Source organism: Geotrypetes seraphini, chromosome 11, assembly GCF_902459505.1.
Source record: "Geotrypetes seraphini chromosome 11, aGeoSer1.1, whole genome shotgun sequence".
Classification (NCBI taxonomy): Eukaryota; Metazoa; Chordata; class Amphibia; order Gymnophiona; family Dermophiidae; genus Geotrypetes; species Geotrypetes seraphini.
Genome location: NC_047094.1, coordinates 126,891,945 through 126,915,517, shown reverse-complemented (window position 1 = coordinate 126,915,517; position 23,573 = coordinate 126,891,945). Strand labels below are relative to the sequence as shown.

General features: G+C 40.6%; 1 protein-coding gene across 2 annotated transcripts in view; it reads right to left on the bottom strand.

Annotated features, from left to right (window-relative positions):
* Nucleotides 1-23,573, bottom strand: part of LOC117345605 (IgGFc-binding protein-like) — a 121,124-nt gene that overhangs the window by 21,580 nt on the left and 75,971 nt on the right. For both annotated transcript variants that reach the window (XM_033914496.1, XM_033914497.1), the window contains 3 exons: nt 22,892-23,462; nt 22,205-22,404; nt 11,518-11,898 (listed from right to left, as the gene is read on the bottom strand). In XM_033914496.1, the coding sequence (XP_033770387.1) occupies nt 11,518-11,898; nt 22,205-22,404; nt 22,892-23,462 (1,152 nt within the window). The remainder of the gene's footprint in view (nt 1-11,517; nt 11,899-22,204; nt 22,405-22,891; nt 23,463-23,573) is intronic.

The window sequence follows — 23,573 nt, the reverse complement described above, 5'->3', positions numbered from 1 at the left end:
AATTCTATAAATCTCTTTATTCTTCTGAAAATTATCCAAATAAAGAAAAAGATGGTTTTGAATTTTTAAAAATGTTAGAGGGTCCAAAAATTCCTGAACATATAAAACGAAGTTTGGAAGAACCAATATCACTAAAAGAATTAGGAACAGCTTTGAAGTCCCTTAGAGTTGGATCCGCTCCAGGTGGTGATGGATATACAGTGGAATTTTATAAAACATTTCAAAACTTTTTATTACCCTATTTATTAAATCTCTATCAATATCAACTCAATAAAGGTTGTATTAAAGGCACTATAGCAGAATCTTTGACTATTGTTTTGCCAAAGTCCAATAAAGATCCCACTTTGGTATCAAACTATAGACCAATATCTTTAATAAATGTAGATGGAAAATTATTAGCAAAAATACTTGCGCTAAGATTAGCTAAAGCTCTCCCCCATATAATAGGTATGCATCAAACAGGATTCGTTGCTCAAAGACATTCATCTCACAATACCAGATTAACATTCCATATGTTATATTTAACAAAGAAAATGAATGAACCTACTTTTGCAATTTCATTAGATGCAGAAAAGGCCTTTGATAGAGTAGAATGGCCTTTTATGTATCAAGCAATGGAATGGTTTGGTATAGGTCCTGGATTTATACAAATGATACAAACAATGTATAGCTCCCCTTCTGCTAGACTATATATTAATAATACGTTTTCAGAAAAATTTAATCTACAGAGAGGAGTTAGACAAGGATGTCCCTTATCCCCTTTGCTGTTTGATATTGTTTTAGAACCCTTAATATTAGCTATCCAACAAGCTAAGGAGATACAGGGTATACCTCATTCAGATAAAGAATATAAGATATCTGCTTACGCAGATGATTTATTACTATATCTGAAAAATCCAGAATCCACCATTCCACATCTACTTGAATTGATTGAGAAATTTGGAAAATTTTCAGGATATAAAATTAATTGGAATAAATCAGAAATTCTTCCACTAAATATACATTGTACAAAAGGTTTATTTGATACATTCCCTTTTGTTTGGAAGGAAGAATATATTAAATACCTTGGAATTTTGATAACAAAAACAGTAGATGAAACAATGAAAATTAATGAAAAATGCTTATTACAAAAAGTAATAGAAATGTGTGAGCAATGGAATCCTTTGCACTTATCTTGGTGGGGAAGAGTACAAACTGTAAAAATGATGATTTTACCGATAGTATGTTACCAAATGGGGATGATACCAGTTTTCTTTCAAGATTCGTTTTATACAAAAATAAATAGGACTTTGACAAAATTTATATGGCTTAATAAAAAACCAAGAATTGCTCTAGCGTCATTACAAAGACCAATTAAGGAGGGAGGGGTAAATTTTCCCAACTTTTATAGGTATCATCAAGCCTATATCTTACGTCATGGTATGTATTGGATCCTCCCAGAACCCACAGATAATATTCCAGACTGGTTTTGGCTAGAATGGAGGCTTATGTTTCCATTACGTCTTAATCATGTAATTAGTATCAAAATGCCAAGGTTATACAAAGATCATAAAATATTTATGGATACCTGGAAAACTCTAAAATACATAAGTAATCTTACTCAAATTCCAATTAGTAAATCAACCAACCAAACTATATGGCTAAACCCCAAGATCAAAGTTGGCGGTTTTAAAATCATCTGGAAACATTGGATGATAGCAGGCATTCGCACTTTGGATGATGTAATTAAAAATGATAAATTGCTGGAGTTTTCACAATTGCAACAAAAATTTGGTCTCAATAAAACACAATATTTTAAATGGTTGCAATTGAAGCAATCTATTCAGAAAGGGTTCCCTGAATGGAAAGATCTCGCTAAATATCACAGTTTGGAATTCTTATGTTTCCAGATGGACTCAATAGGTCACAAAGCCGCACAGTGGTATAAATTAATATCCGGATATATAAATAAAAAACCAAAAAATGGTCTTAGAGACATTTGGAGCATTGAGATAAAACACCAAATTAGTGCATCTCAATGGCCACGACTTTGGTCTTGGAGGCTAAAATGTACGGTGTCAGCATCTATGAGACAAACTTGGTTTTTTCTTCTTCATAGAGCTTTTTGGACCCCTACTCGTTTACAAAAAATAGATAGTTCAAGATCTAATAGATGCTGGCACTGTCATATTGAAATTGGGACATTAGATCATCTTTTATTCTTTTGTCCATTTATCCTATCATTCTGGAAATCAATTTGGCCCCAAATTAACAGAATGTTAGAAAATCCGGTAGCCTTGACATATGATACTATATTATTTGGAACAACTATGAGAGCAAAAAGCCAAATTTCATCCAGTAATAACAAACTTTTATTTATTTTAACTGGAATTGCAATACAACAAATTACATTCAATTGGAAACAACATGATAGATTGAACTATATGTTCTGGTGGAATTCGGTATGCCACATATATAAAATGGAACTTGCTATTGCAACACACAAAGGATACATGAATAAATTTAAAAAAATATGGGGACCATTAACCGATTTTTGTAATGAAGGATAATTTTTCCCATAAATAACACTGGAAACATCTAAAGACCGTTAACATGATTTCTCTTATGAATTTTTCCCATGATAAGATAATTGTAAAGAGGGAAATGGGGTGGGTTTTTCAATTTTGATTATCACATACTAAATTAATATTTAAAGAATATACAATAAAATTGATTTATGTATTATTGGTTGGGAAGGAGGGTGGGACAGGGGATTATTATATTAATGTTAAACTTGATATTAATATATGAGTTAGTCAAGTGTGTATTTAAGTTTCTATTGAGTTTATCTGTAACACTTGTTGTAACATAAAAAAATGAATAAAGATTTAAAAATGGAAGGATTTTGCTACTGCAAACCTGCTCACAGAAAAAAAAAAAAAAAAAAAAAAAAAAAAAAAAAAAAAAAAAATACTTTACAGACGGTATGGTGTTGGTTTGTGCAATTATTGGGAGGGAATCCAATGGATACTGATCTCTTGCCTTTGCAGGGTAATCCGGATTTTCTTCCATGTACAGACTCTAGGGAGTACAGATTATGGGGTGCAAAAGGAATTTTAAGATTGGAACATATACTGGGAAATGAGGGGGAACTATTGACTCGTACTGAATTGTTGGCTAAGGTGGGGGAGACTTGGGGAGCGCAATTTGCATGTATACAAGTGGAACATTATGTGAGATCCCTTGACAGAGTACAGTTGAGTTTGCATTTGGGTGCTAGACTGAGAGAGTTGTTTGCTCAGAAGGAGGGGATGTCTCTTTCAGTGTCTTGTATTCATTCTATTTTGCAAAAAGACTATCAGAAAATTCGGGAGAAATAGGAGAAAGACTTACAGCTTAGTTTGAGACATTGGGATGTTGCCCGTACTTTAAGAGCGACACCTGGGGTGTCATCATGTTCATGGTTAAGAGAAACGTATTATAGGGTTACATTACGTGCCTATTATACATGAACACAATTGTTTTATAGTGGAGGTCTTCCTACTCCTTTATGTCATAGATGTGGGAGGGAGAGTCATACATTAGGTCATGCATTTTGGTTTTGCCCCATAATTCAGCACTTTTGGAAGCGAATAATAAATTATATGTCAAAAATAATTGGAAGATCATTGCGCTGTTCTCCTTCGTTCTTTATTTTGGATTTGCCAGAAGCTCTTGGCCATTTACCTAAAGGAAATAGGGCGTTGTGTAGGAAAATGAGTCTCTTGGCTAGAAAATGTATACTACAATATTTGACAATTCGTGATCCTCCGAGGTTTTGGCATGGCAAAACCAATTACATCAGTTGGCCATTTGGGAAGCTACAGATGCTGGAATTATAAGAAAGTGAAAGATGTTATTTATACAAATCTGGGATTCATATTTGCAAGATTTGCATCCTAAGGACCATAGTGCGATTTTAAGGTGGATCTCTTAATTGGGATTTTATTTAGTTAAATGAAGAGAGTATCATTGGGTAGAGAGTACTATTAGGTGGGGAGGGGTGGGTGTGGAGAGGGACAGTAAAGGTTCAAACATATATAGATAAAGTGGGGGTATATTGAAATTGGAATTTGTCTTTTATTATGTATATTATATTATAATAGTTGATGCATTATTGATGTGCTTTGATGTTGTATTTGTTGGATTTGATGATGTTTGCATCAATAAAAACTGTTTGAATCTAAATAGGTGAATCAACTGTGGCAACCCATTGTCAGGCTGTGCACTGATGAGACCTACAGTACTAGTGACAGTAATAGTTTTATGTGAGAATTAAGTGGCCTTGAATGATCCTTTTATTTCTTTTCTGCTGAGGTGGAGTGGCATTTTAGAATGGACATTCAGGTCGGAAATTAGACGTCCAAATCATGACATCTGAACTTGAAGTTCCACTAGTAGATCTGCCAACATAGATCATATTCTGAAATACATGGTGAAATTAATGTTCATGTGCTGGTTATGTGCACCATTCTAGAAAAAACAGATGTCTAAAATATCAATAGGGCAAAAAAACCCAGCAACTAACCATGGCCATCTATGTGAGGCACATGAATGTCCATGTTATGAAATGGCACAGAGATGTTTAAAGACATCTATGTGAGCCATTTTAGAAATATGAATATCTGTTTTTCCTGAAGCTATTGCAGAGCTTGGTGTCTCTTGCCAGTTTCTCTTTTGGGAGTGACCTCAACACTGGGGGATTAAGAAGGGTGACTTCCCCGAGTGGTGTCCTGCTAATTCAGAACACTTTTCTGACAGCTAGGCATCCAGGGTAGCAGGTCTAAATCTAAACATCAATCTTTTTTTGCATAGATTTCTAAGTAGGGGGTGGGGTTGGCATGGAAGAGTGGAGAGGAAGGCACAGGGGGTCGCCTCCTACCCTCGCAATTCCACTGGGTCCATCACTGTTGATTTTAAGCAAAATCAAGGGATTTGAGGCAGATGGAGGCTTTAGAAAAAAAGAGTTTAAAATCCAAGATGGCCACCCCCAGAAAAATCTCACCAAAAACATCCTATGGGGACTTCCCTGAAATATAAAAATTGCAGGGGGACCTTGGTTCTGGCTGCAGAAACCTTTAAATTTCAGTTTTGGAGACCCCACCCCACCTATAGGCTTTACTCACTGTGCTATGTGCCTGCCTGCTTCAGTTCAGGAATGCAGCTGGGATAAATGAAGAACTCTGCCAAGCAGATTTACAGGATAAACTTGGTCTTTGGGCTACTAGTTGGACAGAGGTTGGATTAAGCCTCAATCCCCAGAAAACCTCATGTTTTGAAGGAGGAGAGGACCACACATCCAGTCCATTATTAATCCTGGTCAAGCCGGTAAGGAGCTAAACAGTCAGTACTCAAGCTCCTGATAAATCAGAGATGCAAGTAGCTACACAGGGGACAGCTCCTAAACTCAAAATATACAAAAGCAGGCTGGCTAGGTAGTTGTCCCTGAGGGTTGAACCTGCTAGCAGCAGTCTGCATCTTCTCCCAGACAGAGGGCCCAACAAGTGGGAACTTCTGGGCACCGAGCCTCTGACCAAACACTTAAAAAAATATGTGAAAATAATAAAACCGCAGAGCAGAAACACTTCTGAGCAACTTGCATGCAAAAAAACAACAACTGAGGAACAGCTGCCTGGGAAAGAGGAAGACAGTATATAGCTGAGGAACGATTTGGTAACAAGTTCAGTCTCTTCATGCACAAGTGGTGCTGGGCGGAGAAAGGAGGGTGGAGATGGCTTCCTATTTCTTCAGCTCTAGAGAGCGGTTTTGAGGGATATTTTTTGGTGGCCTTCAAACGGGCTGGAGAGGGGCCAGAGCTTTAAAAAGCAGATACAAGCCCGATCCACAAGTGGTTCAGGACGGAGGAAGGAGAAGTAAATGATCTTTGGATACAACAAGAGATATGTTTGGGTTAGGAGCTCAATATTTTTTGAAGCAGGGGATTTAAAAAAAAAAAAAAGATTTTGTGCTGCTAGGGCTGCCGGGAGGCAGCAATTCGTCTCCCACATCGTCCCAAGCAGCAGTCCGGCAGCGTGGAAAACTGTAGAGGCGCTGGGGCAGCTCCCAATGGTAGAGGAGCTGCTCTGAAGAGGAGGATTTTTAAAGTAAGACGCTGCTAGGGCTGCCGGGAGGCGGAGTTCATCTCCCACACCATCCCAAGCAGCAGTCCGGCAGCGTGGAGAACTGTAGAGGCGCTGGGGCAGCTCCCGATGGTAGAGCAGCTGCTCTGAAGAGGAGGATTTTTCAAAGTAGGATTGGATATAAATTTTATATAACAATCCACTGGGGGCCATCAAGGTTAATGGTAGCTACTTGGAAACATTCCATCTGCAACAGAAGGGAGCAATCTTGGCAATATATCGGTATTTAAATACTAGCTGCAGTAAGACCTTGCTATATATGAAGACCTGGGAACAGGACCTGGGGTTAGATTCTTTAACAGTTTAGTGGAGTTTTACTAGCTCCTCTTTTTTTGAACCATTGATGAATGAATTGTTTTTCAGCCGGGCATTGTGATCTCATCACGCACTCCATTAAGTGTACGTGATCACATGGTGACGTGCTTGAGTTTTAAATCTCCTCACGGCGTTCTTGCAGCTGTTGCTGCGAAGAGAGGAAGATTTAATATGTGTGTGATCAGCAAGTAAAGAGTGTTCTAATTACGGTGAATGCCTTCCTACATAGTCTATAGGAGTTGTTAATGTATGTAGTAGTGAGTTTTAAATTTGCGTTTAGCATGAATAAAGTATTTAATCCGTTCATTTTTAACTTTCAGAGTATACACCACTCATTATCAAAATTCTTCTGTAATATGTCGGTTCCCTGAAGCAGATACGAAACGTGTCACGTCGGAACCTGATATCCGCAAGCTACAAGATAAGTTTTTGTTCAAAAAAAGAATAAGTAGCGTTTGCCTCAGTGGCACTTTAAGTCAATAATTTAAACATCTATACTGTCCACAAATGGTGCTTTAAGATGCGATGATTGGGTGGTGAGACATTACTGCTGGGGTTGGCCCCTGTTATTGTCTCCTTGATTCTGAGCTCAAAAGTTACCAAGAGTTGAACACTGGATAGAAACTGTAGATGTTGAGATTTATTGAGCGATTACTCTATTGCTCTTGATAATATTTTCTAATCACTCAAGTTGAAAACACTACCTTGAGTCTATTTGCACCCACTTGTGTGTATTTGATGGGGGTCTGTGCAGGGCTGGCGAGATTGGTGCGCAGAAATTTCCTGCCGATCCTTGCAGGGCTGGCGAGATCAGGGGGGAGCCTGATGAGCGCCGACGTTTTGCTTCCCAGCCTCTGACAGTGGCTTCCTTCACTCTGCTCCCCTCCCAGCAGCTCTCAGTACTTGCCTGCAGCAGTGCCAGTAGCGTCAGTGCAGTGATTCACTTAGGCAGCCTTGGGACTTTTACTGAGTCGTGGCTCGCCTCTGATGATGCAACTTCCTCTTTCCTCAGAGGTGGGTGCGACCCATCAAAGGACCCAAGGCTGCCTAAGTGAATCACTGTACACTATTAGCGACATAGAAGAACTTAACATTTTTTATTTTTCCATATCATTTTTGGCAGCAAACCATACAAAGCAGCATGGGGAATGGTGTTGACATTTCCCGTGTGGTTTCAAAAAACTAGGTCTGAATTCAAGAAAGAGCGGGACAGGTACATGGGATCTCTTAGGGAGAGGAGAAAATGGTGCTGCGGAAGGGCAGATTGGATTGGCTATTTGGCCTTTATCTGCCATCATGTTTCTATGTTTCTAAATGAATGTAAATCTAATCTTATCTTAGGAGTCCAAACCTACCACTATAAACTCTTACAAGATTACTATCTTTTTCCCCTCCTATTGTTTTCTACCATAATTGTTCCTCTTTCTATCATCAATATTGTATTTCCTTACCCATTCATTCCTTTTGTTTCTTCTGTTATTGTTTATATTGTTAGTAACTAATCTGTTATATTTGCTTAATGTCTACTTGTTTTTAATTTCCCCAGTTGTAATCTGTAATTTGAAAGATTTGTTCATCGCTTAGAAATTTGAGTAAGCGATTAATCAAATACACAATAAACTTGAAACTTGAATTTCTGAATCGCACTTATCAATATCAGGTTCAAAGTGATTTACAAGGTAAGAGGACCATGCAGGGACATGGTGAAAGCTGCATTACATTGCTATCCAGAGAGTGCAGGATGAGGAGATACAATCATATAGGAAGACTGTACAGGCCCTAGGCTGAATCTTGCTCACAAGGATATATTGCTTTAGTAGCTGACATATGAATTTGAATAGGTATATACAGTGTGAGTTATGCATAGTAAAAGCCTTTTTGATAATATGGACAGGAAAGGGAAAGAAAAGGAAGAGAAATAAAATACTGAATGATGTCTTCCCAATGAGAACCATATTGAGAGCATGTTGATGAGAGCTGAATGGAAAACATAAGAACATAAGAAGTGCCTCTGCTGGGTCAGACCAGAGGTCCATCGCGCCCAGCAGTCCATTTGTGCGGCGGCCCAACAGGTCCAGGACCTGTGTAGTAGTCCTCTATCTATACCCTTCTATCCTCTTTTCCTTCAGAAAATTGTCCAATCCCTTCTTGAACCCTAATTCCGTACTCTGTCCTATCACGCCCTCTGGAAGCGCATTCCAGGTGTCCACCACCCGTTGAGTGAAGAAAAACTTTTTAGCATTGGTTTTGAATTTGTCCTCTTTCAACTTTTCCGAATGCTCTCTCGTTCTTGTAGTTTTCGAGAGTTTGAAGAATCTGTCCCTCTCCACTTTTTCTATGCCCTTCATGATCTTATAGGTCTCAATCATGTCCCCTCTAAGTCTTCTCTTCTCCAGGGAAAAGAGCCCCAGTTTTTCCAGTCTCTCAGATGAAAAGTTTTCCATACCCTTTATCAAACGTGTCACTCTCCTTTGAACCCTCTCGAGTATCGCCATATCCTTCTTAAGGTACGGTGACCAATATTGGATGCAGTTCTCCGTTGTATCAGACGCACCATCACCCGATACAATGGCAGGTTAACTTCTTTTGTTCTGGTTGTAATACCCTTCTTGATTATACCTAGCATTCTATTCGCTCTTTTGGCAGCCGCTGCGCACTGTGCCGATGGCTTCATTGTCTTGTCCACTATTACCCCCAAGTCCCTTTCTTGGGTACTGTCACTCAATAGTATCCCTCCCATCGTATAGCTGTACCTCGGGTTTTTGCTTCCTACATTCCAAACTTTACATTTCTCTACATTGAACTTCATCTGCCATCTCGTCGCCCACTCCCCTAGCTTGTTCAGGTCCTTTTGTAATTCTTCGCAGTCCTCTTTAGTCCGAGCACCACTAAATAGTTTGGTGTTGTCTGCAAATTTTATTATTTCGCACTTTGTCCCTGTTTCTATATCATTTATAAATATATTGAATAGCAGCGGTCCGAGCACTCCGTGACCCTCCTCCAGTCCGAGTAGTGGCCCTTCACTCCTACCCTCTGCTTCCTACCCGCCAACCAGTTTCTGATCCATCTGTGTACGTCTCCTTCCACCCCATGGTTCTTCAGTTTCCCAACTAGGCGTTCATGGGGTACCTTGTCAAAGGCTTTTTGGAAATCTAAATATACGATGTCTATGGGGTCCCCTTTGTCCATCCATTTGTTAATTCCTTCGAAGAACATAAGAACTGCCATCTCCGGATCAGACCCATGGTCCATCGAGTCCGGCGATCCGCACACGCGGAGGCCCAGTCAGGTATACACCTGATGTAGTTTTAGTCACCCATATCCCTCTATGCCTCTCGTAAGGAGATGTGCATCTAATTTGCCTTTGAATCCCAGCACAGTGGATTCCTTAATAACCTCCTTTGGGAGAGCATTCCAGGCATCTACCACTCGCTGCGTAAAACAGAACTTCCTGACATTTGTCCTGGACTTGTCCCCCCTTAGAAGAAGTGCAGTAAGTTCATTAGGCACGATCTCCCCTTGTAGTTGGCTTGTGATTAGAAGTTTATTTCTTTCAAAATGCTCATCGATGCTGTCTTATCAGCGCTTCCGCCATTTTCCCCGGAACCGAGGTCAGACTCACCGGTCTGTAGTTCCCCGAGTCACCTCTTGATCCCTTTTTAAAGATGGGCGTAACATTGGTTATCTTCCAATCCTCCGGGATCACTCCTGTTTTCAGGGATAGATTGCAAACTTGCTGTAATAGTTCCGCTATTTCCTCCTTAAGTTCTTTCAGAACCCTTGGGTGGATTCTGTCCGGGCCCGGCGATTTATCAGTTTTTAATTTTTCTAGCTGCCTGCGTATGTCTTCAAGGCTTATTTCCATGGATGTTAGTTTATCTGTTTGGTCTCCTTTGAAGATTTGCTCAGGTTCTGGTATGTTCGATGTTTCCTCGTTTGTAAATACAGCTGAAAAGAACATGTTTAGTCTTCTCGCCACTTCTTTCTCCTCCTTCACCACTCCGTTCCTGTCTCTGTCATCCAGCGGTCCCACCTCTTCCCTAGCCGGCTGCTTCCCTTTAACATATCTAAAGAACGGTTTGAAATTTCATGCTTCCTTGGCTAGCCTTTCTTCATATTCTCTTTTGGCTTTTCTAACCACTCGGTGACATTCTTTTTGATACTTCCTGTGCTCTTTCCAATTCTCCTCAGTTTTGTCCTTTTTCCATTTCCTGAATGAATTCTTCTTATCCCCTATCGCTTTCTTCACTTCTTTGGTTATCCACGCCGGGTCTTTTGTTCGATTCTTTTTGCACCCTTTTCTGAATCTTGGGATATTCAGATTTTGCGCCTCGATCACCATGTCCTTGAATAAAGACCAGGCTTGCTCTACAGTCTGCCATTTCTTTGAGGTGTTCCTAAGTTTCTTCCTTACCATTACTCTCATCGCTTTGTAGTTTCCTTTCTTGAAGTTAAAAGTTGTCGCTATGGTTCTTTTTCCTTTCGGTATTCCTACTTCAATTTTGAACTTGATCATGATAACTTCTTGGTGAAAATTAGAAGGGAAGAAGGAAGAAGTAAGGCTAAGTAGAATGATTTCTGGATGAGAGTCAAATGGGAAGAGGTAATGTGAATGTGTAAGGGAGAATGATAAAATTTATTTCACTATAGGAGGAGATTGAAAACCATTGGTAAGTATGTTTCAGTGGAGGTTATTCATTGAGGACACTGATTCAGATTAGGCATTTTGAAATAAATGAATCTTTTTTACAGGGTGGTAAATTATTGTCAGGAATAAATACATATGCTCTTTATGTATAATCTCATTCCCCCCCTCTTTTTTTTTTTTTTTACAAACCATGAAAGCATTTTATAGCGCAGGCCGGTGCGCTGAATGCTCTATGCTGCTCTCGACACTCTCATAGAGTTCCTTTGAGCATTGGGAGTAGCGCAGAGCATTCAGCACTAAAAACCGCTTCCACAGTTTTATAAAGGGGGGGGGAAAGAGAGTTAATAATTTTATAGTTTGGTGTTCAGTAATCAATGCTATAAATTGTTATCTTACCCACACTTCATTCTGCCGGTTTATAGCAATAAATGTATTTGGAAACATGATGTATACAGTTGTACCAGGAATTTGTTTTTTCTTGTAAGCAATGGTAGTAGACACGACCACCCGGAACCAGTCCTCTGAACCTGCATCGCAATGGGAAGCGATTTCATAATACTCATCTGACAGCATTTTGCCAGACGTGCCATCAAAGGTAGAGAGATATCCATCGGGAGTGATGGTGCATTGGCCTTCACGTGTAAAGCAACCACGCTTTCCTTTTTTCACTGTACAAGACTTGTCCTCATCACAGGTCACTTCTTCACATAACATGCCACGGTTTGGCTGACAGATGCATTTTTTAGTGCAGTCCTCAGAAATTAAAGACTGTCCTACCTGAAAAAGAATAGTAACTGATCACACAAGCTCCATCTACACTCATTTGCAGTGAGGCAGCTTTATAAATCCCCAACAAAAGATTCCACCAGTCTCCCAGCATTTTCTCTGCATTCAAATCTAACTGGACTTTGAGTCACCTAGACTAATAGAGCTACTCCTAATTTTCTATGGACACTAATTTTTCTAAGAAAGTCAAGATTATAGGATCATAAACACATTAAGGTAAAGCAAACAATGGTTCTGATATTCAGTGTTATTTAGCTGGCCTTGAATGGCTCTCAGCTGGCTAAATAGCACATAATTGTCTATCTGCCAATCTTCTGCTAGAGAACACTGGCAATCTCCTACTGAATAGCCTGTTTGGTGGCTAGCCCAGTGACTAACTATGTTGTGTGACATAGCCAGTTACCACCAATATTCATTGGCTGGCTGGCTAAATTCAGCTGCCAAACAGATCCACCTAAAAAGCAGGTCTATCTTTGGCCACTATGTCATAGCTAGCCAGCCGATGAATATCAGCTTAGCTGACTGTCTTGGTCAGCCAAAAAAACTCCAGAAATTCAATGCCAGTCACTGGATATGGCACTGGCATTGAATTTCTGGGTTTACTGTGGGAGACAGATGACTATCTCCTGTGGTCTGAATATTGGATGAAAACTGCCTGCTTAACATGGAACAAGTTGAATAGACAATACAATATGCTTATCATAGAAACTGATTTAGGAGTAGATATTGAAAGGGGTTTAAGTGTCAAAGAGGTTTCTGCCCACTTAAAACTTGATCAGTGGTCTGTCCCCAGATATTCAGCAGCACATAACCATACAGTGCCACTGAATTGCCCCTCTGACTGTCCAGTGCTGGCATGATCTAAGGATGGAGATGGGGAAGAGCCAGTAGTTATGTGGATGCCAATTATATTCAGTGCTGTTGTCTAATCCGCTAAGTAGGCATATAAGACAACACAGTAAAGTCCAGTTAACTATGTAGGTGCTGGCACTGAATATTAACTGGCACCTGCAATAACTTCAGTGTCTGTGGCTGACCAAGACATTCAATGCCCATGCTCATCATGCATGGCCCCAGCACTGAATACCCAAGTTAGATTCAGCCTGTGAGAGTCAGTGGTTTTAACACTAGGAACAGAGAAAGCATCTGAAGTCAATATCTCCCCCTTTTACAAAACCGTGAAAGCGTTTTTTAGCGCAGGCCAGCACACTGAATGCTCCCGATGTTCATAGGAACTCTATGAGTGTCGGGAGCAGCGCAGAACATTCAGCCTGCGCTAAAAAACACTTTTGTGGTTTTGTAAAAAGGGGAAGTATGTAAACTAATTTGATTGTACCACAGAAAGGCAATATATAAATAAATAAAACCACTGACTGTCATAGGTCAAATCTGTGTGTGTGTCGGGGGGAAGGGGGTTATAGAAAAGCAAATAACATCTCTGCAATATGTAAACACTGTTAATCACACTTTTTTTGCTGTATACTTTTATATTGCTTGTCACCACTTTCCAGTACACTTTATCATGAGTCACCTCAATTTATATACGAGTGAAACGTTGTTAAAAAAAAGTCTCACAAAAACAGAACTTACTCCTAATCTAATTCTTTGTTTATTTTAAAGGTAAAAGATAAAACAAAAGAAAAATAACAGTCCCCCCCAAAAAAAAACAAGAAAGAAATAAAAAGTAAAATAAGATGATACCTATTTTTCTTATTATTGGATTAACTGAATACATTTTTGACTACCTTTTGAAGGCAGAACCTTCTTCCTCAACTAACAGTGACAAAAAGTTGAGAATAAGAAAACATATAAGTTCTGTATTAAGGAGCCCAGTTATGAAAAGAAAGGGGAAGGCAGTTGATATATTGCTTTTCTGTGTGGTTACAATCAAGGTGATTTACATATTATATACAAGTACTTATTTTGTACCTTGAGAAATGGAGGGTTAAATGAGTTGCCTGGGGTCATAGGAAGTTACAGTGGGACTTAAACCCAGCCTTCCAAGTTTACAGACTATTGCACTAACCACTAGGCTATTCCTCCACTCCTCTATTTTAAGCTACTTTTATAATTCACACTTACCCCTAGGGTCTATAGAGGATGCTCAAATTTGCATGTGATCCTGAGTATCATGTGCAACTAAATTGGCATGGTTTTGGATTTAACCATGGTAAGTAATTCCCAGCTAAAGCTTACCATTACAGTGCCTGGACTAAATGTACGTTAGGAGTAATCTAACATCTGGGGAAAAAATCCTTAGGTAGCTTTGAATGATGGCACATGAAAAGCCTATATTTAGGTACTCAGAAGGTATCTAATTTGAGTCTAGTCTATTAAGAAAAGGTGCCTACTTTCCTTTAAAGAATACTGTAAGCATGTATACATTTAGGTGTGAGCACTTACGTATACTAGCTGTACAGCTGGTGGAACAAGTTTATTTATTTATTCAATTTTCTATACCATTCCCCCAAGGGAGCTCAGAATGGTTTACATGAATTTATTCAGGTACTCAAGCATTTTCCCTGTCTGTCCTATGGGCTCACAATCTATCTAATGTACCTGGGGCAATGGGAGGATTAAGTGACTTGCCCAGGATCAAAAGAAACAGTGTGGGTTTGAACTCACATTCTCAGGGTGCTGAGGCTGTAGCAGTGATCACAATATGATCCACTTCAACCTGGACACAGGGGCAAAACATCGATCCAGAACGATGGCCACGGCACTGAACTTCCAAAAAGGAAATTATGAAGCGATGAGACTCATGGTAGGGAAGAAGATTAAGAAGAGGATAAGCACTATAAAATCACTAGAGCAAGCATGGTCCCTTTTTAAGGACACAGTTACCGAAGCACAAAATCTATATATACTATGTATCAACAAGGGATCCAAGTAGAAAAACAAGGAACCGGCATGGCTCACTGTAGCAATGAAGGAAGCAATCAGAGACAAGAAGACTTTGTTTAAGAAATGGAAAAGGTCAAAAACGGATGAAAACTGGAAAAAGCACAAACATCAAAGTAGGTGCCATTAGGCGGTAAGAGGGGCCAAAAGAGACTACAAGGAAAAAATAGCCAAGGAGGCAAAAATCTTCAAGTTGTTTTTTGATATATTAAGGGGAAATGACCTGCAAAGGAAGCGGTGGTGCCGTTGGATGACCATGGAATAAAGGTGAGTGCTAAAGGAGGACAAAGCCATCACCGACAAACTAAACACATTTTAAGTGTCTGTATTTACCGAAGAGAATATACGCAACATACCGGAAGCTGACAGGCTATACGCAGGAAATGAAGACAGGAAACTGACAGGGTTGACGGTCAGTCTAGTAGAGGTAAGTAGGCAGATTGATAGACTTAAAATTGATAAATCCCCAGGACCGGATCGCATCCATCTGAGGGTAATCAAGGAACTGAAAGGGGCTATAGTTGAACTGCTCCAACTAATAGCCAATCTGTCAATCAAATCGGAAAGGATTCCGGAAGACTGGAAAGTGGCAAATGTTACGACGATCTTCAAGAAAGGTTTGAGGGGAGAACCAAGAAACTACAGACCGGTGAGTCTGACCTCGGTACCGGGAAAAATGGTAGAGGTGCTGATAAAGGACCTTATCATTGATCACCTAGATTGACACAGTCTGATGAGGACCAGCCAGCACGGCTTCAGAAAAGGAAGATCTTGCTTGACGAACTTGCTGCACTTCTTCGAGGGAGTAAACAGGCAGATAGACAAGGGTGACCAGGATGACATTGTATATCTGGATTTTCAGAACGCGTTCGACAAGGTCCCGCATGAACGACTACTTTCAAAAATTGTGAGCCATGGAATCGAGGGTGACATACTCATGTGGATTAAAAACTGGTTGATGGATAGGAACTAGAGAGTGGGGGTAAATGGACAATACTCGGATTGGAAAAGCATCACGAGTGGAATGCCACAGGGTTCGGTGCTTGGACCCGTGCTCTTCAACATATTTATAAATGACCTGGAAATTGGTACGACAATCAAGGTGATTAAATTTTCAGGCGATACAAAGTTATTCAGAGTAGTGAGGATACAGAAGGATTGTGAAGACCTGCAATGTGACATAAACACACTTGAGAAATTGGCCGCGACATGGCAAATGAGGTTTAACGTGGATAAGTGTAAGATGATGCATGTCGGCAAGAAAAATCTTATACACGAATACAGGATGTCCGGTGCAGTACTTGGAGAGACCCCCCCCAGGAAAGAGACTTGGGAGTACTGGTCGACAAGTCAATGAAGCCGTCTACGCGATGTGCTGTGGCGCCAGCGAAAAGGGCGAACAGAATGCTAGGAATGATTAAGAAGGGGATCACGAACAGATCGGAGAAGGTTATCATGCCGCTGTACTGGGCCATGGTACGCCCCCACCTGGAATACTGCATCCAGCACTGGTCGGCGTACATGAAGGACACGGTACTACTCGAGCGGGTCCAGAGACGAGCGCCTAAAATGATTAAGGGCCTGGAGGAGTTGCCGTACAGTGAGAGATTACAGGTACTGGGCCTCTTCTCCTTTGAAAAGAGGATACTGAAAGGGGACATGATCGAAACATTCAAGAAAATAAAGGAAATAGACTTAGTAGATAAAGACAGGTTATTCACCCTCTCCAAGGTAGAGAGAACGAGTGGGCACTCTCTAAAGTTAAAAGGGGATAGATTCCGTACAAACTTAAGGAAGTTCTTCTTCATCCAGAGAGTGGTAGAAAACTGGAACGCTCTTCCAGAGGCTGTTATAGGGGAAAACACCCTCCAGGGATTCAAGACAAAGTTAGACAAGTTCCTGCTGTACCAGAATATACGCAGGTAAGGCTAGACTCAGAGCCACCGCGTGAGCGGACTGCTGGGCACGATGGATCACTAGTCTGACCCAGCAGCGGCAATTCTTATGTTCTTATGTGTAACCACTGTGCCACACTGTGAATTGTTTGTTTATTCTTTCCAAGAATACTAGAACTAGGGGGTATGCAATTCAACTACTAAGTAGTAGATTTAAAATAAACTGGAGAAAATGTTTCTTCACTCAACGGGTAATTAAACTCTGGAATTCATGCACAGAGAATGTAGTGAATGCAGTTAGCTTAGCAGGGTTTAAGAAAGATTTGGTAATTTCCTATAAGAGAAGCCCATAAGCCATTATTGAGATGGCTTGGGGAAATCCACTGCTTATTCCTAGGAGAAGCAGCATAAAATCAGTTTTTCTCCTTGGGATCTTACCAGGTACTTGTGACCTGGGTTGGCCACTGATGAAACAGGATACTGTGCTTGATGGATCTTCAGTTTGTCCTAGCATAGGTGTCAGAACGGGAGGGGGAGGGCACATGGGCCATAGCCTCCCCCAAAATTGGCACTGCCCTAGCTCCCTTCCCTCCCAACCTCTGTCAGGCTCTTCATCCATGGAATCAGGTTTTTTCTGCTGCAGAGCGGCAAAAAGCACTGCCCAAACCCCCTTCGCTCCCAACCCGTCAGGTTCTGTTTTCACTCGTGAAAAAGCATTTCTTCTGCTGCTGAGCTGCAATGAGCAGGAGTGCACTTTGGTGCTCCTGGTCGGCGCTGAGCGGCTTTTTGATTGGCTCCTGCAAATTTGAGAATTCGCAGAAGCCAATTAAAAAGCCATTCAGTGCCAACCAGGAGTGCTAAAGTGCGCTCCTGCTCGTTGTAGCTCAGCGGCAGAAGAAACGCTTTTCCGCAAGTGAAGACAGAGCCTGACAGTTGGGAGGGAAGGGGGCTTGGGCAGTGCTCATTGCCACTCTGTGGCAGAAAAAATCTGATTCAGTGGGTGAAGAGCCTGACAGGGGAGGGAGGGAAGGGGGTGGGTGCAGTGCCTGACCGGGGGGGGGGGGGAGAGAAGGGGATGGTGCCTGACAGGGGGAGAGGGAAGGGGCCTGATGGGGGAGGGAGGGAAGGAGGCTGGAGCCTGACAGCGGGAGGGAAGGAAAGGGGCTGGAGCCTGACATGAGAGAGAGAAGGAAGGGGGCTGGAGCCTGACATGGGAGAGGGAAGGAAGGGGGCTGGAGCCTGACAGGAGAGGGAAGGGATGGCGACTGGGTGTAGAGCCTGATGGGAGGGAGGGGAGGGAAAGGGGCTGGGTGCAGATCTTGACTGGGGGAGAGGGATGGGAAGGGGGCTGGGTGCAGAGCCTGACAGGGAGAGGCTGAATGCAGGGGGCATGGAGTTGGGAAGGCAGGGAGGACAGATGCTCAGGGGGTTGGGAAGACAGATACTGTACATACTGGGAGATTGTTGGGAAGGACAAATGCAGGGAGTGGGAGGTAGGAAAGGAGGAAAAGAGAGATGCTGCACAGGTGGAGTAGAAATAAATGCTGCCAGTGGGGGAGGGAAAAGGAATGGTTAATTTTTGGACATAGGTATGTGGCGTGAGAGGGAAAGAGATGATGTATATGGGGAAAGGAAGAAAGAGGGAAAATTATTGGATATGATAGTGGTGGAGAGGAGGGAGGAAGACATGTTACACTGGGAGGGAAGAGAGATGACCCAAAGAAAGGAGAAATATCAGACCACTGGAATGGGAAGGAGAGAGAGAGAGATGCCAGACTGCAGAAAGGAGAGGAGAGATGTTAGACCTCGGGAAGTGGGAGAAAAGGAGAGAGAGATGCCAGACTATGGGAGAGGAGAGAGATTCCAGGCTATGGGAAGAAGAGTAGAAAGATGCCAGACCATATGAGGGGGGAAGGGGGAAGACAGAGATGTCTGATCATGGGAGATAGATGAGATGGTGCATAGGGATGGAGGGGAAGGAGGAGACAGAGAGAGGAGATGGTGCACAGCAATGGGTGCAGCAGGGAAGAGATAAGAAGAAATGATTCTTATGGATAGATGGGAATAGGGGAGAAGAAAGAGGAAGGAGATGATACACATGGATAGATGGGAAGGGAAGGCATGGAAAAGTAGATTTTGAAAAGAAAGTTAATGCTAAAGATGGATGTATCCAAACAGACTGGGGATTTTAAATTACAATCTACTCGAGGGGGCAATACTTTCAAAATGGAACAAAACAACAAAAGACCCCCCTCTCATCAAAACTGGACAAGTCTCTCAAATTGATATCATCAGATAATATTTAAAGGCTTTTAAATATTTAAATGTGTTCATAAACTCTTCAGCAGGGCGCCACAGCAGCGGTACAACGTCGCTGGAAAGGTGCTTGGATTTTAATCATAGCACATTGCATGGAGCAAGGAATCTTGCTTCTGCTGGAGTGGCAAATGTTATAGCTCTACAAAAGATATTTAACAGTAGATCACTTATCTGAAAAGCCATGAATTGACCTTTTCAGATAAGTGGTCTACTGTTAAATATCTTTTGTAGAGCTATAACATTTGCCACTCCAACAGAAGCAAGATTCCTTGCTCCATGCAATGTGTTATGATTAAAATCCACTGCATAAGTAATGTGTACAGCAATCCTTTATACTGTTATACTATCACTTGTGTTCTCCAAAAACATACTTCACAGCATGTTTATTTATAGCTTTTTACTTATTCATTGGTCTTCAGAAGTGCCAGTATTAGCCAATTGATTTGAATGGCCAAATACTATGTGGCACTAGCCTCCTCATCAGACCGTTGTTTTATATAAAGTGCTTTAGTGCTTCAACACTTCAGTGCTTGAGTAAATTAATAAATAATTAATCTTTCAACATCTTTTTTTTTTCATTTTCTGAGTTTTCCCTTTGTCAGTAATTATCGGGAAGGGACCTGTCATTCCGACATGTTTCTCCCGAAGGCTCTATCAAGAAAAAAGCCCCCCCTTCTACTTTAGCTCTACACCATCCCGATCATTGGCACCTTTCCATTTTGAAAGATGGATGTATGGCAGAAAGTGAAGGAGAGAAAAACAGCAAATAGATAAGGTGGCCCTGGATACACAGTTAAGAGTACAGACAGAAGGACGTGCAGCCAGAGAGACTAGGAAAGATGGTTTGAGAACCAAAATCACCAGGCAATAAAGGTAGGGGAAATGAGTTTATTTTCAATTTAGTGATTGAATTGTGTCAGATTTGAGAAATTACATCTGCTGTCTATATTTTGCACTATTCAGGAAGAAATGCATTTGTTTCTATTTTTCTGGGGGTTGTACTGTATGTAGAGTCTTGCATCTTAGGGTTTTATTTATATTATATTACATTACATTAGGGATTTCTATTCTGCCATTACCTTGCAGTTCAAGGCGGATTACAAAAGAACTATCCAAGATGTATTACAACAAGAACTTACAAAAAAAAAAATTGGTCATTTTCAAAAAGAATGAAAAATGGGTAAGGTTATTTGTTTGGGGTAGTTGGCTTTAGAGAGAGGTGGAGTTTGAGACTTGCAGTATTATTTCTTTTTTCAGAGTTTTCTTGAAGAGTATGGTCTTTATTTCTTTTCTAAAAGTCTTGTAGTACTTTTAGTTTGTGGTCCTGAATTTGTATAGGGGTTATCTGTATTCTGCATGTGTAACCAAGGCCAGGTGTTCTGGTAGGAATGAATGTTGCGAAACATACAGTGTGCTTTGCGTAGTTTAATTTTGTAGTTAACCATTATGTATTGTTAATAAGATTATATTGTGTGTATATATGAAAAATGAATGGAAAAAATGGTATTATAATTAGTAATATTACAGGGACGGGGGTCTGGGGTGGAGATTAGGCAGGGTCTGAGGCTGAGCTTGCGGCCCCCCATACAAAAAAGTGTTCCGCTGCCTATGTGTCCTAGTATAGCAACTCTTATGTTCTTAGAGATTTTACTGAATGGAAGAGTAGCCCAATGGGCTGAGAACCAGGTGAACTAGGTTTCATTCCCACTGTAGCTCCTTGTGATTCAGGATAGGTCACTTAATCTTCCATTGCTCCAGGGTAAAAATAAATACCTGTATATAATATGTAAACCACTTTGACTTCATCCTATTCCCTTTCCCTGGTTGCTCCTCACTATGTGCCCCTTTTACAAAGCCGCAGTATTAATGCTGCTGTGGTAAATACACAGAAGCCCATTCAGTTCCTATAGGCCTTGGTGCATACCATAGCAGCATCACTACCGCAGCTTTGTAACAGGAGCCCTATAAGAGATAATTTTGTAAAAGTGTTTCCATGCATAAAACCTGCAAGGAGCTTTTATAACAATGCATGACCACATGCACTTATAAAATGTATGTACAAAGTGCATCTATTTTTACCTGACAGCTTGAGGTGTGATGTAAAACATGCACACATTTACTCTTTTTTTGGGATTAGATATAAAAATGTGAGCATCTGCATTTGCATGCATTGGGGCTGATTCTGATAGCCTATTTTATAAAGGCTCATGGGTGCCTATCTTACTTTTACAAAGTAGACTAAAAAAAGGTAACTTTTGACTTTCCACATAGGATCTTGCCCCCTAAACCTATCAACGTCGAAGTGGAAAATGTTCTAATACACCAGTGCAGTTAAGATAAACTATTTACTTAATTATTGAAATGCATCAAAGAACCATTGTTCCAGTTCTGAATGAACTGACATGGCATATTTTCAAATGATATATTTAAAAGTATATTTGTATTATATTACAGCATCTGGATTGGTTTTCTATGTGACCCTATAATGGTAGCCAGACAATTTTATCTGGTTCACTGTAGATCAAAACTGAAACAGAAAAGTGGGAATGGAATATGGGACATGCAACTGAAACAACTGCTGAACACAGTACACTGGATAGGATGACTTGATTTTCCACACAGTTTTTTATTAGCAAGTATCAAGTAGAGCCGATAAGGTCCATGTTTTGGCTCAAACAAGCCTACCTCAGGGGTCACAACTATATATTTACTGTTCTTCTCAGGAAGGAGATCAATTGTTTGAATTTGTCCAACACCAAGCTCGTCACTGTCTCTACTTCTTCGAAGAGCTTGGTGTTGGACAAATTCAAACAATGAATCTCCATCATTATCCTGTGAAGATCAGTAAAAAATATATTGTTTTGACCCCTGAGGTAGGCTCATTTGAGCTCAAACACAGACCATGCTGGGTCTACTTGATATTTGCTAATAACTGCTTGGAAAATCAAATCATTCTGTCCAGTGAACTGTGTTTAACAGTTGTTTCAGTTGCTTGTCCCAGATTCCGTTCCCACTTTTCTGTTTCATATCTAAGCTGAATATCCGGATAAAGATAACCAAATATAATTGTCAGGTTATCTCTCTCTGGCTTTTGAATATGGACCTCACAGCGACTTTAGTATCAAGAAGGCAATATGTTCTTTAATCAGATGTGCAGGTTAAATGCAGAAATCAGGTCTTACTTTCATGTATATGCCATTGTACACACAGCCACATCTGTCCATGGTGACACACTCTTCTCCATTAAATAAATATCCAATGTCACATTTGCAGCCCTCAAAGCATTTATTGGTGCATTTGTGATGGCTGTTGATGTTGGCACAGGTGAAATCACAGGTGTTCATGCATAGCTCATAGTGACTGTTGGCAGGACAGCTGAAAGCTGGAACAGAAAAATATAACTCCATGTTTCATAAAGCAGAGAGAATAAAGCATAGTACACCACAGTATTCTAGTGACACCAAGAAACTCATCTCCCACAGACAGAACAAAGACCAAAATTAATCCTAAACAAAACAGAAACCAATAGGCAAGACAATTCTGGTTTAATTTACTGCATGTTTGAACTTGCAGTACTCTTTTCTTACGGAAACTGGAACTAAAGTAGACCAGGAATGGCTCAGCCTGTCCTTTATAAAATGCAACTTACTGGCAACTCTACTACTGGAAGAGCTCATGAAGAGTAAGTAAATCTGGAAGCCTGGGACACACAAGTTATTCATGAAAGAAGTTGGTAAGAGGGTTTGAGAAAGAAAGGAATAAGGGAGCAAAATAGTAAAAGCAGGGATTGAGAGTGGAGCTAGAAAGACAGATACTTGAAAGCTCAGGGACAGGAAGTCAGTGCAAAGAAATGTATGAATATTACTTACAGCAGAAGTCTGTTTGTCTCCATTCTGTGATCTTGGCTCCTGCAGCTTGGCATGCAGTTGCATAAACCTGCAGGCTCTTGCATAGGACTTCTTTAGCACCGTCTGCAGCACCCATTTCATACATACAATTGTGGTTATATTCCACAGGGCTAACTCGACTGAGGCAATCTTTAAATGGACCCTTGTTTGATAAGATTATGCCACACTTGTCATTTCCAGCATATACCCCTAGCTGGACCATATCAGTAACAGGACACAGTGGTTCACAGCCATCCTTGCATAAGGACCCTTTTATAGGCACTTTCCAGGCTGCACCAAACTCATCAACATTTTCAGTGAGTCTGTTGCTGGACAGCATGAATTCATCATCCTTGTTATCATTGAAATTGCCACAAAGACCTTTCAGTTTGCCTTGATAGGCACTGGGAACTTGCACTAGCACAGAATATTCAGTGTCGTATAGTACCTTTAGACCAAAGTTAGCCTGTAAAATGATATTTCTTCCCTCTTGATTTACCCAAATTTTGTTATTATTAATAGAAATGGGTAAGTTAAATATTTGGCTGTTGACCTATAACAGAAAAACAAAAATAGATTTGCTCAATATAAATTGTTCAAAACAGACATGTGGAAGGGCATTTAAAAAAAAAAAAAAGTCTAAGACCAATAAAATGTACTGTTC